This window comes from Neovison vison, chromosome 14 (genome assembly GCF_020171115.1).
Source record: "Neovison vison isolate M4711 chromosome 14, ASM_NN_V1, whole genome shotgun sequence".
Classification (NCBI taxonomy): Eukaryota; Metazoa; Chordata; class Mammalia; order Carnivora; family Mustelidae; genus Neogale; species Neogale vison.
Window position 1 is genome coordinate 3688865 of NC_058104.1, and position 16747 is coordinate 3705611.

The 16747-nt window shown below is 63.3% G+C and overlaps 1 protein-coding gene and 1 long non-coding RNA gene across 2 annotated transcripts in view; both read right to left on the reverse strand.

Annotated features, from left to right (window-relative positions):
• Positions 1–516: 516 nt before the first annotated feature.
• On the reverse strand, positions 517–3797 carry LOC122895655. Its single transcript, XR_006382250.1, has 3 exons — positions 3711–3797; positions 1224–1408; positions 517–637 (listed from the first exon to the last, which is right to left on the reverse strand). It is a non-coding gene; the product is annotated as an uncharacterized LOC122895655 (long non-coding RNA).
• Positions 3798–4465: 668 nt separating this feature from the next.
• TTYH3 (tweety family member 3) overlaps positions 4466–16747 on the reverse strand; it is a 28641-nt gene continuing 16359 nt past the window's right edge. The window contains exons 8-14 of the mRNA XM_044232674.1: positions 14866–14921; positions 14142–14234; positions 12440–12532; positions 11954–12090; positions 10119–10292; positions 9641–9716; positions 4466–7461 (exon numbers count right to left, since the gene is read on the reverse strand). Of these exons, the coding sequence (XP_044088609.1) occupies positions 7387–7461; positions 9641–9716; positions 10119–10292; positions 11954–12090; positions 12440–12532; positions 14142–14234; positions 14866–14921 (704 nt within the window). The 3' untranslated portion in view covers positions 4466–7386. The remainder of the gene's footprint in view (positions 7462–9640; positions 9717–10118; positions 10293–11953; positions 12091–12439; positions 12533–14141; positions 14235–14865; positions 14922–16747) is intronic.

Here is a 16747-nt window from a genome sequence, read left to right on the forward strand (position 1 = left end):
TCCCGGAGTGGCAACAAGCACCAGGGCCCTTCCCTCTTCCCAAGGAGAGGGGGAGGGAGGTCAGTTCCTCCTCAGAAGGGGAAGCAGGTCCAGGAGGGCCTTCCGGGAACTGGGCAGCCTAATTCCTCCTAACTGCTGCCCTCAGCGGGTTGAGGAAGGGGCCCTCCCCTAAGATGAGTCACAGCAGAAGCACTGACCTCGCTTTGCCCCCAGGGCAGGACCGAGGGATGTCCTGCCCCCGCCTGCCCTCCCCCTGGGCTAATGGCTGGCCCACTGGGCTGCCCAGCCCCTCCCAAACTGCCCATTGTCTGTGAGCTTTCCAGAGAAGGAGTAACACAGCAACATGGGGGCTGCTGGGAGCCCCCCACCCCGTGCTGCCTGGTGGCTGAATGCAGAGCCAGGTTCAGGAGGGACTGAGGGGGGTGGATGTGTGTGTGTGTGCCCTCTCTGCTCAATTTAAACACACCTCCCTCCACCTGGGGTCATCCCAGCCCTCTGACTTACCCAGACCCCAGATGGGTTTCTGGAGCAGCAGCCAGAAGGGAAGGCTTGACAGAGGGGGTGGGGGAGGCTGCTGGGTCTCAGCACAGCCCTGGGCAAACTGCAGCGGTGGGACGGCCCCAGGATGCCTGGAAGCCTGGGAGAGAGGAGGACAGCAGGGGACAGGGTCACCACAACCCTTCTGTGACCTGGCCCAGCCTACCCACAGGCAACCGGGGCTTGCCCGAGGGCTCCCTTCCCTCTGGGGGTTTCAGCCCATCCTGCCCCAGCTGGACTCAGGCTGAGGGGGTACGGGGATGACCAGGGCCCGCCCCATCTTTTTATCAGACCAACTGGACTATACTGCTGCTGCCCAGGCCCAGAATGTTCTTGGAGGTGACCCCCCCCCCGCCAGAGCCCCTTCTGAGCCCAGCACTTGGTCCATCACTAGGAGGAATCTAGGGGCCTGGGGGGCTCCCGTCAGCTCCCTCGAGGTGCTCGAGGTCATGTCAGCATAGAGTTGGGAGCTTTTGGCTGGGGCTGCTCTGCCCCCCCATTCCCCCTACTGGCCCTGCACAGGCTTCTGGAACCACCCCTACTCAGGTGCAATCCAGCTGGGTCCTAGTGAGAGCTGGTGGTTTCTTGCCCTGCCCAAACGGACCTTCCCCAGGACCCACCCGCATCCTGGGGCAAGCCCCATTCCTGCCCTCCAATGTTCACGTCAGGAACCTGAAAATTCTTACCAGTATGTGGTTCACGTAACCCATGTAAGGTCAAGAGGCAAACTCTTGCCGTGGGCAGCAAGGCTGTCATCCCGTGCGCTGATGCGGGGCTGGCTAGTGCATGGCCCGTCCTGGTGGGATCGTTGGGTCCGCCACTTAGCAGAGCCACAGTGAGCCCCAAACCATCAGCACTTCCGTCAGGGGAACTGCTGGGAAGGCAGAATGTTCTGAGCTCCTGGCCAGGTCCCCCCCCACCGCCACCTCCCACATCTCCCGTCCTCTGAGGACCCAGCGCCCCCTGCTGGACATCCGTCTGCCTCACTCCTGGAAATGCTCTGCACCACTGGACGCACCGTCCTCCTCCCTGACCTCCCAGGGTTGGGATCACAGCACCTGCTTCCCCTCCCCTCGAGGGGTTATCGAGGGCCCCTCCTCCCGGGGTCTGTTGGCTCCTGGCTCACAGCACTGTCACCTGGCTCTTGCATCCACTTCTGGTCTTTGCTGTCTGTGATCCTTCCTACACCTTTGGCCTCCTTGCCCCCAGCCCTGCCTCCTTGGTCCCCACTGCGTGGTCAGTCCCCAGACCTTGCCTGCCCCGTGACCCCACTCTGCCTCCATCTCCCTCCCTCCCATTTCCTGAGCCTGCTGGACACCCCAGCCCCCTTACACCTCACGGGCTCACCCTCCCCTGCTTGAAGTCCCATGTCCAGTCAGGCCCATGAACTCACTTTCACCTCCCTTGGCCTCTTGGTTCCTCATCCTCTCTCAGTCAAGCCTCTGGTCTCTGACCTCCTGCACCTGCCCTCTGCACCTGGTCAGCTGGACAGAAACACTGCCCTCCGGGGAGTCTCACCCTGAGTTCCAGATGGAGCCTCGGGCCCTTGGCGAATCTCCTGTCCCCGCTTTGTCCCTGCTCTCTAGCTCTCCCACAGCCCCGGGCCAGGGGGCTGCACTTTCTCTGCCCCCAGCCCCCACCACTTCCTCCGGCCTCCATAACTCCTGAGACAACCCTCACCCACGGCTGCCCAAATGCTGGGACCACTAGGCCAGCAGGGGGGTCACGCTCCTGTCTATGGCAGCCCCCCATCCCCACTGTGACCTGGGTCCCACTCTTCTTGGTCTCAGGAACACCACTCTTGGTCCCAGACACTCTTGTCCAAAGACATCTTAGGCTCAACATGTCCAAAAGCGGACCACTGACCCCCTGATCCCAAACCTGCTCCCTCCCCAGCTGCCAATCTCCGTTTATGACAGCAGACCCTCCCACACCCCCACACAGTGTGCCAGTAAGCGCTGATGGCATTTCTTCCAGAACCCGGGACTCACCACTCCTTGGCTGGCCAGCATGGTGCCTGTGCTGCCCTTAGCTCTAGCCTGCACCATGGCCCAGGCCCCCTATCTGCTCTCCTGCTTCTGCCCTGGCTCCCTTCCCGACTCACCAGCTAGGGCCATCCTGCTAAAACGAAGGTGAGGGGATGTCAGTCCGCTCAGAGGCCCCACGGTTCCTGCCTCTCACAGAGCCAGTCTCCCAGTCCTTATGAGACCCACAGGCCCTTTGGGATCCTTAGTCCTCTGCTTCCTCTCAGACCACTCTTCTCTGCTGTCCATTCCAGCGACCCTCGCTTCCTTGTGTGAACACACCAGGCATGTATCTGCCTCAGGACCTTTGCACTGGCTGTTTTCTCTACCCGGATATCAAAACCTGCTTCCCTCGTGGGCCAAAAGAGTAACCCCCGAAGATGTTCACATCTTCACCTCCCCAAGTGATGAATAGGTCACCTTCATGGCAAAGGGGACTTTTAGATGTGAGTAAATGAAGAACCTCGAGACAGGAAGATTATTACCCTGAACTATCCAGGTGGTTCCAGTGCAATCACAGAGGTTCTTAGGAGAGTGAGGTGGGAAGGTCAGGAAGATGGAGGGGCTGTGAACCAAGGAATGGGGCCACTTCTAGAACTAGGATGTCACTGTGCCCTCCCTGACAGGGAAATTGAGGTCCAAGAAGGGTGGGGAGTGCCGGGATTCTTTCCCTCCCGGGGCTCTCCTGCCTTTTGGGTTCCTTGGCCCCAGGTCCCCAGTTCACTCTCCTTACTACCCGGCACCCTAGAAGCCTCCAATGTCTCCACCCCTCGGCACTCAGCGTCCGCTCTTCAGGGCTGACCAGTTCTGGGACCCCTGCCCCCGGAGCCGGACAGGTCAGGGGCTGGGGACCCGGGGCCGTGGGTGTGCGCTCTAGCCCAGAGAGTCCCTTCCCAACCCCTGTGCTCACAGCAACGCCGCCGGAGCCTCGTGCCTTCCACGGGGCCCTGCAGGGGCCTCGGCCACCGGGGCCCCGGGAGTGGGAGACCCAGGTTTTTCTGGTCAAAGGGCGCGTCCTCCCAGTTCCACGGGGCTCCGCGCCCCCTGTGAGGGAAGTGAGCTCACCAGCCACCCTCCAGAGCTCCGCGCGGGATCATGTGGCGCCTTCCAGAGTTCATTCCTCAGATGAGGACAGGAATGACTGCTAACCTTAAAAATAAAGCAGCCGGTTTTCCCAGCGGCGAAGCGAGCTCGCTGGGGTGGACGCCGCAACAAGGACCCACACCTGCGCGGCAACAGTAAACACCACGAGAGGCAAGGGGCGGAGCCTGCTTATATAGGGCGGGGCGGGGGGGGGCTGTCCCCGACGCGAGCCCATTGGAGGACACCCGAGAGGCGGCTTCTTATTGGCTGGGCTGCTGGAGGGCGAGTAGACACCTGGGTCCTCGCTTTGGGTGGGCAACTGGGTGCGAGGTTGGTTGCGGGCGGGGCCCTGCCGGCCTCCCAGCGCACTCCGGGTCTCCTTTCCTCCTTTCCCCGCCACCATCCCACCTGGGGAGGCCAGTGCCTGGAGGTGCACCCACAGCGGGGGCCCAGGACTCGCTCCTCCCCGGCACCTGACGTTGCTCCGACCTGGCTGCCTCCAACACCCCTGCCCAGGGCCAGGCCTGTCCGCTCCGCAGGCGACCGAAGGGTACTCCGCACCGGCATCCCCGGCCGCTCCCGGGCACGTCCAGACCGCAAAGAGAGGCCCTTAGAATCTCAAGACGACCGCTCTGGCCCATCCAGCAACCCAACCACCCCCACCCCGGGATTCTCTGGTAGGTTCCCCCCTTCTAACCCCATCCCCCTCTGGCGAACTGGGCCTCCCCTGCCACCTTAGGGGGGGTCTCTCAGCTACCCAGCACGCGACCACACTGCCCCCAGGACCTGGCAGGAGCCAAATCAAGGCAGGAAAAGAGCCCTGTTTTTTAAAATTTGTTTATTTTAAAACATGAAACCCAAGCTGAATAGAAACCACAGAAATTACATTGACGAGATTTTTAGTTATCTGCCAAGAAAATAAAGCCCCAAAGAAACAAAAATCAAACCCCAAACCCAGTTAAAAAACAAACTAAAAATAAAAATAAAAAACACAGCGACAGCACATACGGCCATGGCCCTAGGGAGGTTGGAGGAAGATGCTGGAGGAAGATGCCGAGTGGTTCGGACCTCAGTTCCCCCTTCCCGCTTAGGGCCCTAAATCACACGGTGGGGGTGGGGTGCAAGGGCCAGGAGGGGACCTGGGAGGGTCAGAGTCTTAACAAAATTTTATCAAGTGGCATGTTGTGTGTAAGGAAGTGGTACAGCGCACAACCATTTCGGTCAAAAAGCCCCAGAGAAGGTACCGGCCCCTTCAACCGTCCCCCAACTGGAGCCCAGGGAGGCTACCTGCTGGCCTCCCACGGGGGGCAGGGGGGTTGGGCAGGGGTCCGGGCTAGGGAGAGAATGGTGTTTGGGCTGGGATTGCATAGTGAGATGGGGTGGGCGGACACGGCAGAGGGTCCTGTGGGTCAGACGTCCCAGTTGGACCCTGCCAGTTTGCCCAGCTGTGGGGGTGTGGGAGCCAACTGGACCCTGTGGGGCTTCAAGACCCCGGGGGCGCCTCCCTCCCACCTTCCACCCACTTTGTCAAGCCCCCCACCCCCCCGCAGGTGTTGCAGGGCCTGTGGGGACCAAGGCTGGGAAGGGATGTGGAGAGGTCACTGGGATGGGGACTGGTTAGGAAGGGGACCCTGAAAACTCAGAACAGAAAGAAAACCAATGGCAAGACCTGCTCCCCTCCACAGACTGAGGCCGGGGTCTGAACCCCTTTTGATGATTCTCCTTTTCCTTTATTCAACCTCGGTGAGGAGAAGGAAGTGGATGAAGTCACAGACGGGGCAGGCACACACGCACACGACGCACGGGGGAGCTCCCCGGACGGCCGAGGTCCACAGCCTGTCCGGGCAGCGCCCGCCTCCATGCTATGTACATTCACATTGTGGGCGGCCTCCGGGGGCTGCGGTCAGCCGTTGTGCTTCTGAGCAGGGGCCGAGCACACAGCAGGCACCCAGGCAGGATGGCCGGGGCCTCCCTCCTGATGCTGGGCCGGCAATGCTCTCACCGCTGGAGGAGCCCAGAGGAAATACTGGGCCAGTCTGCAGTGGAGGCCCGGAGCGACAGCCAGGTGGGGCCTGGAGCACAGCGGCCCTGCGGTGAGGTTTGGGCTGGGCCCATAGGCTCAGATGCAAGGCTCAGGGCCCCAGACCCACCTGGGGCACCCTGTGTTCGCCTGCTCACTCCCCTCCTTTTGCGGGGCAGAGGCAGCCTGGCCCCCAGTCCACCCGCCCTTTTGGTCCCAGATACCAGCACAGAGAAAGGATTGTGGAGGAAAGGCTGGTGGCATGTCCCCAGACCTGTCCCAGGGAAGGACACTGACCCGGCTCTGGAAGGGAGGGCCCACATGCCAGTAAGCAGCTTGGCCAGCTGCCTGCCTCCCACTGCAGGACCCTGGCCCGGGCCGGACACACAGGCCAGAGCCTCCCTGTCTCAGGTTGGCTAGGCCAGGGCTGAGACTGGCGGGGGGGCTTCCCATCCTGAGTGGGGGGAGGCACACCTTCCACGGCAGGAAACACAGCACACATTGTACACTAAAGCCAAAGCACCTTAGGGGAAGCCTTGTTCCCACTTCACAGGTAGGGAGACTGAGTCTGCACAGACCTCAGTCCTACAGCCCAAGGGACACTCGTTCCCGAGGACACAGTTGTCCTGGGGCAGCACCTGCCCAGGGACGGCTTTCCAGGCTCTCAGGCTGCCTGTCCATCTACAGCCCTTCCCCAGCAGCACCCCAAGAAGAAACGGCTGCTCCAGCCCAACTCCCAGCCGGCTACCCTAGGCCTCATCTCTGGCCTGGACTCGGGGTGACACTTGCTGGCTCTATGTTGACCAGAGGTGCACACAGAGGCTGGGTGAGGTTAGTGGTTAGTCCCAAGGAGGGGTGGCAGGGGCCGAGGGCACATTCACAGCCACAGCTCGGGTCCAGTCCCAAGGCCGGGCCTGGGACGCTGCTCCTGGACAGAGGGAACCGAGAAGGGGGTGTGCTGCTCGGCCGGCAGCCGCGCCTGCCCTAGGATGACAAATGTGGTTAGTGCAAAAATGAACCAGACGAGCTGCCAAGTCTTGGGGCAGGGGAGGGGGTTTGGCACCAAGAAGGTGGCCAGGACTGGGCGAGCAGCCTGGGCTCGGCGTGGCACCTGCCATCCTCTGGCCGCTGCAGAGGGCTGGGCTCCCCGGGCAGGGTGGGTGCTGGGGGAGAGAGTGGGGCTGGGCCGGAGGCTTCTGGCAACTGGCAGGAGGGGCCTATGGTCGGGTGGAGAGGAGGAGGAACTGCCTGGGAGAACACGCCGAGGCCCCTCCAGCCGCCGGCTCAGAGGGAGCCCAGAGTGGGCACCGCATGGCCTGTGAACGAAAGAAGGGACACACGGAAGCCTGGAGGGCATAGCAGAAGCATCAGAGCTGCAGGAGGGAAAGAGCAGGCTGGGGCGCGAGCCGAGGAGAAGATGGGGGTCCACGGGTTGGCCTGGTGCAGAGTAAGCGTCAGGACACAGCACCGAGTCCAGCCCAGAGCTGGGCTCCGTGAAACCCCCTCCTCAGAGGCAGAGGGGCACGGGGGGCGGGGCTGGAGGGCCCCGTGTCGGTGGCGCCGCTCCCGTGTCCAGGTGTGTCTCCGCGCGCCTGCGGGAAGGGGAGGGGAGGGGCGAGCGGCCGTGCGGCGGGTCCGGCGGGTGGTGCGGGTGGACGCAGCAGTGCTGGCACGGGGAGGAGCAGGCGATTGGCACGTGTGCGGCGGGCTGGCCGGGGCGGTCTAGTGGCCGCTGCCGCTGGAGTCGGGGCGAGGCTGGCTGGTGGCGAGGTATTTGGCTCTCATGCTGGAGGTGTACTGGAGGGAGACAAGGTGGGAGAGGGGTCAGCGGGGCGCTGGGCACAGCGGCGTGGGCCTTGGCGAGCTGAGCAAGAAGCACTGCTGCGGGCTCCATGAGCAGAGGGCCAGCCTCCGTGCCCCAGGCTCGGGATGGGGACCAGCCGGCCTCCTCTTCTGGTGATGGGAGTGCGCTCAGGCATCTGGGCACCCAGCCAGGCAGAACCCTGCCCCAACAAAGGGCCAGCGTTGTGAGGCGGCCCAGCTGCACCCCACATGCCCAGGACCTCCATGCCACACGCAGGCTGCCCTCAAGGGCCTGGCTTGGGGGATGTGCGGAGGCCTCCTCCCCCAGCGGGATCCTGATCGAGGAGCCAGGAGGAGCGCATCGTGCAAAGGCAGAGTCAGGCTGGGTTCGAGAAAGGGTCAGGGGGTTCCCCGATGGCCCACAGCCCCCAGAACCAGGAGACCCCAGAGCCACTCTGCCCCATCACCTCGGGGAAAGGGGGACCCCGAAAGTTGCACAGTCCCCTCGAGCTGGGGGATGCTGTTGCCTGCTTGGGTAGGGAACAGAGTGTGGGCTCCTCCCAGCTCCTGGACACTGGAACGGAAGCAACTGGGGGCACGGTGAGGGGGGCACGGACGGCACATCCTCTCTACCCTCATCCAACCCAAAGCATGAGGTGCTCAGTGCACACGTGTGCGCTGGTGCCCTCGCGATGCACACATGTGCAGGAGGAGTGTGCTACAGCCGCAGGCCTGAGGGGATGTGGGCAAAGACCCAGGCATGTGCCAAGTGTCACCAGAGGTGGGGAGAGCGACAGGCTGACCCCACACCTGAGGCCCCACACCAGTGTCCCCAGACAAGGAGGGTCACTATTCCCGGGCCCTGATAGCCCTCCTGGAGCTCCTGGGGGAAAAGAAGGTTGTGAGCGCCCAGGTCAGCCACTACACTGGGAGGGAGGCGCCGTGGGCACCTGGGAGCCATGTCATCGCCCGGACATGCAGCAGGGGGTGGGGCAGCACCCCAGACCCCGAAGGAGCCCAAGCACGCACAGGCGGATGTGGGGGGACGGCTTGTCTGCGTGCACCTGTGTGTGCTTCCGAACATGCGGGAAGACGCCTCCAGGGCTGGGCCTGCTGGCCAGGATGGCGCGAGTGCACCCTCGGGCCTGCGGAGATGGCCTCCTTGCTGGAAGGGACAAGATGGGATCGCCTGCAGCTGGGTTGGGGGTGGGGGGGGCACTGCCCTGGATGGGAGCGTCGTGGGCCCAAGGCCAGCACGAGGTCGCCGGCTGGGCCAGGGAACGGACAAGCTCGTCGTGGCCCAGAGCTGGCCCAGCGGGGGCTGAGCAGAGACCCAGGCCGGAGGCCGGCCCTGGCACGGGGGCAGCCGTGAGCGGAGAGCATGAGGCATGGAGGCGTGACAGGCAGGCGGTGCAGGCCACCTGGGGCAGGTCAGTACCTGTCACTCTGAGGGCACGGCCACCACAGCGTTCGGCCACTATCCATGGGCTTAAACTGCCAGCCTGTGTGGCTGCCAGAGTCCAGGGCCGCCAGATAGCGCTAGGAGGGCCCAGGGTGGGAGGGATGGAGGAGAGAGAGAGAGAGAGAGAGAGAGAGAGGGTGGCCTGAATGCTAGGCTGTGGGGGGGCCGGAGCGGAAGGCCACTGGAAAGGGCTGCTGGGGCATGATGGGCTTGTATGCCACACAGACTCTGATCCGGGCCATGGGCACCCCAAGGCCACTACACTACACACTACGGGTGGCCTTCAGCTTTTCTGGCCCTGTTCTTTGCAGGCCACCACCTCCAGGAAGGCCACCAGGGTCCCTTTCAGTTGGCATGCTCCTTCTCTTTGGCACCAAACCGCCCTGTCCCCTCTCTTTTTTGTCTCATCCCAGAGCACAGAGGGGACACTGGCTGGAAGAGCCAGAGGCGGGGTCCTATTCTGAGCTCAGGAAGTCAATGAAAGAAATGAAAGTGGACCAGACCAGGAAAAGAGAAGCCAGGACCCCTTGAAGCCAAGCTGACCCACTAGGCAGGTGGCCCCAGCCCACTTGGGCCCCAACGTACCTCCAGGCCAGCCTGGGGGCCCACTCGGCACTGTCTCCTCAGACCAGACGCCCACCGGAGAGCCCTCCCCCCAGCACTGGAGGCGCACAGCCCTCCCCGGCACCCCTCCGTACCCTTAAGACTTACTGAGGGCGGGGGGGACTCGCGCCCGATGAGGGGGGTGTTCTCACAGCGGGGGTTCTGGAAGTTGGCATTCTGGCTCCTGCAGTGTGAGGAGAGGGGGCCGTGAGCGACGTCCTCGGCAGGCCCAGGGCCTGTCCAAGGCCACCCCGGGGGCAGACCCAGTGCCCACCCTGCTCGACCCTGGACCTTCTTCTCACCAGCCTACATGCGGCCCACTGGCAGAGGAGCTGAGAGCTCTGCGCGGCCGTAGGTGGCCCACCCCTGCCCGGAGGGGCCCCTCCCTACGAGGCTGGCCCCTGGCCTCACCCAGGCAGTCCCACACCCTCCCTACAGCCTCTCTGTGAGCGAGCTTGCCGGGACCACCCCGCCAGAAGCCAGGGCAGCTCCTGCTCCAGCCCCCGCCCCTCCGTCCAGCTTCTCACTGCGGCGGGCGGGCGCGCCTGGGTCTGCCTCCCCCCGCCCCAGCTCCGGCACAGCTCACATGTACTCGGTGACGGGGGCGTTGCTGACGGTGTGCGCCGCAGCCGGGAGGCTGGTCTCGCTGCCGTAGCTACTCCCGCAGCTGTACAGGCTGGGCATGTGCACGCGGTATAGGCTGTCGTGCGTCTGCCTTGGCCCGGGGGCCGCCTCCTCCTCCCCATCCTCGTCGGGGCCCCTGCAGGAGGGACACCCAGTGCTTGCCACACCCTGGCCCAGGGCAGCTGGCCAGGGACCCTGGGCGGGTCCGCTCAGAGGCAGACACACGTCGTGCGGATCCTGGCTTGCTCGCTCACGGCCCACCGTGACGGGCCACCTTGGTCGCGTCCTCTGTGAGACGGGGGAGCCAAGGATGCCGACCCTCAGCCTGTACACAGGGATGCTGTCTGCCTTCAGGGGAAGGGGGCCGGGTCCCTCCTCGCGGGGCGGAGAGAGCTGAGGCCTAGAAGTGGGGGTGCCCTCTCCCGGCCCTGCAGGTCCCAACCTGCACCTTTGGGTGGCCTGAGCCCAATGCTCCCGCTCTGCTGTGCTCTGGCCTTCTGTCCGCTCTGTTCAGGCTGCTGCGGGGTGAGGCAGCGGAGCTGGGGGCCAGGCCTTGGGCACGCGCAGCTCTCTTCACGTCCTGCCTGCTCCGGATCAGACTTGGGGCCAGGCTACCCGGTGGTAATGGCACAGGTCTGCCAAGCCGGGGCTCCCGTCCCTCCTCCCGAGTGCCAGCTCTGTGACTGCGCAGAGGGCCTCCCCTCTGGGCCCCTTGCAGTAAGATAAGCAGGACAGGTAGCAGCCGGCTGGGCGACAAGGACCAGCCAGGCCCCGGGCTAAGCCCTTACACGCAGCGGTTCACCGAGGGCCTACCGACCCCAAGACGCGTGTCTCTCACGACCCCCATTTCACAGTTAGGGAGACGGGAGACCCAGAGTTGTGAAGCGACTTGCCCACAACCCCCTAATAAGCAATAATCTGAAACCCAGGCCATGTGGTTCCAGGTCTGTTCTCTTAGCCACTTCCCTAGGGCTGCCACCTTGATTACCACTGCCACCATCCGTGCCAGATTCCTCACTGCCACCACCACTGTCACCGTCCTCAGGGCCGTCATCATCACTGTCATCACCATCACCTCCCTCACTGCCACCGGCAGCATCGCCAGTGCAGAACCCCAGCCAGAGGGAAGAGATCTGAGCTGGGGTCCTTGTCATCTGATCTGGGCCACCAAGAAGCAGCCACAGCCCAGTGGGAGGGGAGGTGGGGAGTCCGGGAGATGAAGTGTCAGACCCCAAGCAAGGGAAGGGGCCCGGCTCCTCCCTGCACCACTCAATGCAGAACTGACCAGGGAGACTGAGGCAGGAGCTGCCAGGCCCCCCACTTCAAAGACAAGGACAGAACAGCCTCACAGGAAGTAGCTGCCATCCTGGTCATCCAGCTGAAGAGGCCACGGAGGCCACAGCTGCCCAGGGCCCTCCCTGTGGAAGCTCCATGTCCCCACAGCTGGACAGCTGCCGTCTCCATGCGCGAGCCCTGCACACATGCCCCGGGGGACGGGGGGACAGATGGGACACCCTGAGGTCGACTGGTCAGAGGTGCAGAGGGGCAGGGTCCACCTGTCTACCCTGGACTTGCACGTGCCCTGGGCCGGGAGCTCCTCTAGACTTGGTTTGCCATCCGGGAAATGGGGCTGCTCGCCACGGACATGCTAGCCTGTGAGCACCGCAGCGGCTTACAGAGTCAGCCGGGGAGGAGGCCGTCTGCTGCTGTCTCGGGGGAGGACAGCGGTGTCCAGAAGGCACATCCTGACAACATCCCGCCCGCGGTGTGGCCGGGGGCGAGCGCTGAGCCCCTCACCTTTTCTGCTGCCAGGTGTGGGGGACGCTACAGACGATGGAGCTGAACATGAGAGCCGTGACAAAGGAGAAGAGCGCCAGGTAGATGAGGCCCTCCACGCCGTCATAGCAGAAGCCCGTCAGGGCCTGCACGTAGTCCTGGGGCCAGACAGCATGGGGACAGCACGGCCCACAGAGACCGGAGAGAGACAGGGAAGGCAGGGTGAGAGGGGACGCGCGGAGCTGCAGCCCAGCCCACGGCTCGTCGCCTGACAGCCCCCCGGCTCCAGCCTGGACTTCAGACCCCCCATCCATGGGTGCGCGCCCATTCTCCAAGTCCCCACCCCCCCCCAGCTGCACCCTCTGCCCCCCAACCCCCCAGCTGCACCCCTGGCCCCAGCTGCACTTCCAGGTGCACTCTCTGCCCCCCAGCTGTACCCTCTGCCAGCCCCCCAGCAGCACCCCTGCCCCCAGCTGCCGCGCCCTGGCTCGGGAGGCCGGTTCTCACCAGATGCAGGCTGCGGCAGTCCACCAGGGCAGTGAGGTGCTGTAGGTTCACCTCTGTGCCGTTCAGCACCTCCTGGACACGGAGCAAGGGGTCCTAGGCGGGGACACATAGCACACAAGGTCAGTACCACGGTCGGCTGTGGGGGAAGCCCGAGCCAGGCATAGGTCCTCTGGGAGCCCTCCGGGTGCCTGTCCACCCATACCCTGTCATCGAGACAGCCCTTGACCCCGTGGTCTTGACCCAGGCCCTGAGGACCTTCGGTTTCTAGAAATGAGGGCCAGAGTCTGTGTCCTGGCCCCAAAGGGAATGCTGAGGGAAGAAGCATACCGGGGTAAGTGGGACCCATGACCGCCTGCCAACACAGGAGAGACAGCAAATGCCCACGTAGCTCCTGATGGGGGCCTGGTTCTCTGGAAGAACCTTACTTTCAGGAACAGTTAAGGAGAAAACTTTCATGCTATTTTAAGTGACGAAACATTATTTGAACACTCTGTATAGAGCGAGCCTGGTCCCGTAGTGTGTGTCTGTCCCTCTGTGTGTGTGCGTGGGCATGGGCACCTCTGCCCGCATCCTGTCCATGGGCAGACGACACGACAGAAACCCTCCAGGGTGGACGGGGTGCCTCTAGACCAACCAGAGGGCCTGACACGGCCTTCCGTGGGGCACGTCCCAAGAGCGCCCAGCGATTCTGAAGCGGATCCTCAGACAACAAACTCGCCATTCGGGGCTGAATAGTCACCCCCTGCCCCAAATTCCTATGTTGCATTCCTGACCCTAAACTCCTTGGAACGGGGCTGTATTTGTCGGCGGGGGTCTTTCAAGAGGTAATTAAGGCAAGCGGAGGTCACGAGATGGGGGCTCCAATCCCATGGGACTGGGGTCCTGTAAGAGGAGGGGGTCGGGGCACACACAGGCAGAGGGGGACGGCTGCATGAGAGCACGGGGCGAACACGGGGGTCTACACACCACCGAGAGAGACCTCGGGAGACGCCTGCCCAGACCATGCCTGGTGTTGATGACCTTGACTTCTAGCCTCTGGCGGGTGAGGGAGCGCATCTTGGCTGTCTCAGGCCCCCCGGGATGCGGAGCTCCCCGGTGGGACCCCAACTAACTACCCACTTGCTTGCAAAATACCCAGATGATGCCCCGGCCCGAACAAAAGTAAGAAGCAACCGCAATAGTGTGTCTCTATGTGCATCTTTTCCTTAAGTTTTGCAGCTTGTTACAGAAGTCTGAGCCCAGCTGTGTGCACACATGTGCCCCAGCCCCCGCCGCGCTCTGCAGTGGGGTGCACGCGAGCAGGACGTCTGTGGGCTGACCCCTCTCCGCCGCCCCCAGGCTGACCCCTGTGGACGCTAGACTTCGTCAGGAGCGTGGTAACAGACGTGTGGACAGAATGCTCAGGACCCAGAACACTGTGAGGGAAAAGCCGCCACCTTCCCCCCCCGCCCCCCCACAGTTCCCAGAACACCTCCAAGGGCCGGGGGGCGGACCTTCCTTTGTTCCCACATCTGTCCCCGTTTTCCCTTTTCGTTTTTTTTTTTTTTTTTTTTAAATTCAAAAGGTTGGTATTACTTTTAAGATAAAGAGCTACATTATTTTTAAAAACCTAGCCCAAACCCCGGGGGCCATGACGGGCAGTGAAGGGGAGGAGGGGAAGCCTCTGTGAGGGAGGGTGGGGGAGGGGCGGCGCCCTGCTCACCTTGGTGGCCGGGTACTCCCGGGGGACGGTCTTCAGAAGCTCAGCCACCAGGTCCTGCATCTCCACCAGCGCCTTGTGGCTGCCAGACAGCTTCTGCTCCACAGAGAGGCCCGCTGACTCCGGCAGGGGTAGGGCAGCCCGGCTCCCCTCCCCCAGTCCCACCCACACCCAGGTCAGGCAGTGCCGGGGCCCCAGGGGAGCCCTTGGGGAAGCTGCTCCTGTCCCCAGGAGGCTGCCCATACACGCAGAGGGAGTAATATCACTGAAAGCATGGTGACTTCAAAGCGGGGAGCATTTCACGATCCCCCGTGCCTGCACAATCACAGGCAGTGACAGCCAGTGGGCCAAAGCATTTCCCTCTAGACTCCACTGTGACTCTGGCTCAGGTGTTCCACAGCGGGCCCAGGACCCCTCCCCCGGTGAGACATCCCTGGGCCCCTCTGCACCTGCCCTGCCTGAGGTTGGCTTTGCCCTGCAGGATGGCCCTGGGACGACCCAGGAACTGACAGGAATCCCCAGTCCCTGGGGGGCATTAAGCAGTCCACCCCAAAGGGCTTGTGCCGAGGGCACCAGGGCGCTAACCACGGGGACAGTTAGCAACGCCAACGTGGCATTCATCCAGCGGCCCCCCGCCCCCCAGCTCTTGGGGTCCCAGTGTCTCAAGGCCTCTGAGAAGGGCTGAGGGCCGCAGGACTTCCCAGGGGCAGAAGCAGCGAGCACTCACCTGCTGGAAGGGGTTGGTGGCCCGGGCCGAGCAGGCCAGGTAGTACTGCAGAATGTCTGCGGACAGAGGTCAAGGCGGTGGTGTGAGGGCGGCTGTGTGCATGAGCCGTGTGCACGCCCGTGTGAGCCCATGTGTGTGCTTACATGCACCTGTGTGCACCTGCATGGATACTGCGCACACATGTGTATGTGCATTTCTGCATGAGTGTGTGGACAGACACACATGCCCACACATCTGTATGCACACACGTGCGTCTGTATGCATGTATGTGCGTGCACGTGTCTGTGTGTGCATATGTCTTTGCACACATGCGTGTGCAGGTGTCTGTATGTTGTGCCTGTGTGTGCTCAAGCACATGTGTGAGGAGCTATGGCCTGCAGGGAGCCCAGGGCCAGGGCCCAGACCCTTCTGCTCCAAGCAGGGTCCTTACAGCACGCACACGTGCCCCGTGGGATGCAGCCCTCTTCCTCTCTTCCCTCTGGGGCAGCAGACAGGCACTGGGGGTGGGCAAGGGGTCAGAAGAGACGCAGGGATGCGTGGGCTCCTGGCTGGCAGAGGAGGGGACAGGACCTGGACACGGCTGTCGGGAGGGCCCAGGACTCAGGTGGCCTGTCTACTCCCCATTAAAACATGTGTCGATTCTGTGTCCAACATTTGAAGAAGGGATTCACTTACAATTGTGATTCTGGAAACCCCAGGAGGCCCACACCTGGCTGGAGCTGAGGGAGGGGCGGGGAGCCCGTGTGTCTGCCCCACGCCCATAAGGCTTTCAGACCCGCAGACTCAGGGGGCTCAGCGCCCATCCCTGCGGCAGCGACACTGTGGTTTTGGAGTCCCAGGTGCCTCCCTCCTGGGGCCCTGAGGCCCAGGACAAGAGCAGGTGCACGGGGCTGGCCGAAGCCTGGCCCCCCTTCCTGCCCTGCTCCCACCTCGGCCTCTCGGGCCTGGGCTCCCACGCAGCTCACTTTGGCCGCTTGTAGAGGGGCCGGCACGCTGGCCTTGGCTCTTTCTGGCCCCGGGAGGGGGGGCCCATGGCTTCCAGGCAGGATCTCACTCTCCCTTGAGGCTGGGGGCTGCTCTCGCTTGCTAAAGACCCGGGAGTCCTCAGCAGTGAGGACCTGGAGAGGGCGGGGACAGTGGTGGGCACAGCAGGGCCACTCCTCCCCCATGGGGGGGAGGAGGGCAGACAACCCTTCCTCCTGGGGGCTCCTCGGGCTCAGGTGGAACCTGTTCCTCCAACCAGATAAGCCAAAAACCAGCCCCCTGCTCATCCCTGTGGCTTTCTAAGGCGAAGAGGAAGACGGTTCTCTGAAGGCCAGCATTTTAAGGCCACTTAGAACCCCTGTCCCTGCGGGGTGCCTTCTCTCGAGGAACATGCAGCACCCACGGCAGGGCACACCCACGAGCTTAGCACCCTCCAGCTCTGGCTGCACCTGAGCCCCAGAGCCCCACATGCAGTTGCCTCTTGGGACGGCCAACTGGCATCACTCTGTGGCCCCCACCCTCACTGCCGGACCCGCTCCCTGCCCCCACCTCAGTCCACAGATCTGGTGACCATGAGAGCTCAGGCAGAGAGCAGGTCCTTAGCGTCTCCCTCCCTATACCCGGCTTCTCCAGGAGCCCTGTCCTGCTGCCTCACAGCACGTCCCCATCCATGCTCCGCCCTGCTGGCTCAAGGCACCCCATCTCCTGACTGGAGGAGCACAACAGCCTCCCTGCCTTCCTGCTTGACCTTGTCGCTCCAGCAGCCCACAGATGCTCTGATAAGGCAATCCAATCTTGGACCGTGTCTCTTCTGGGCCTCCCACCTTCAATGGACCCCCCCAGAATTAAGCCCAAATTCCTGTCCTTGACCTGGCCTGCTGACCTTTCCTCTCCCAAC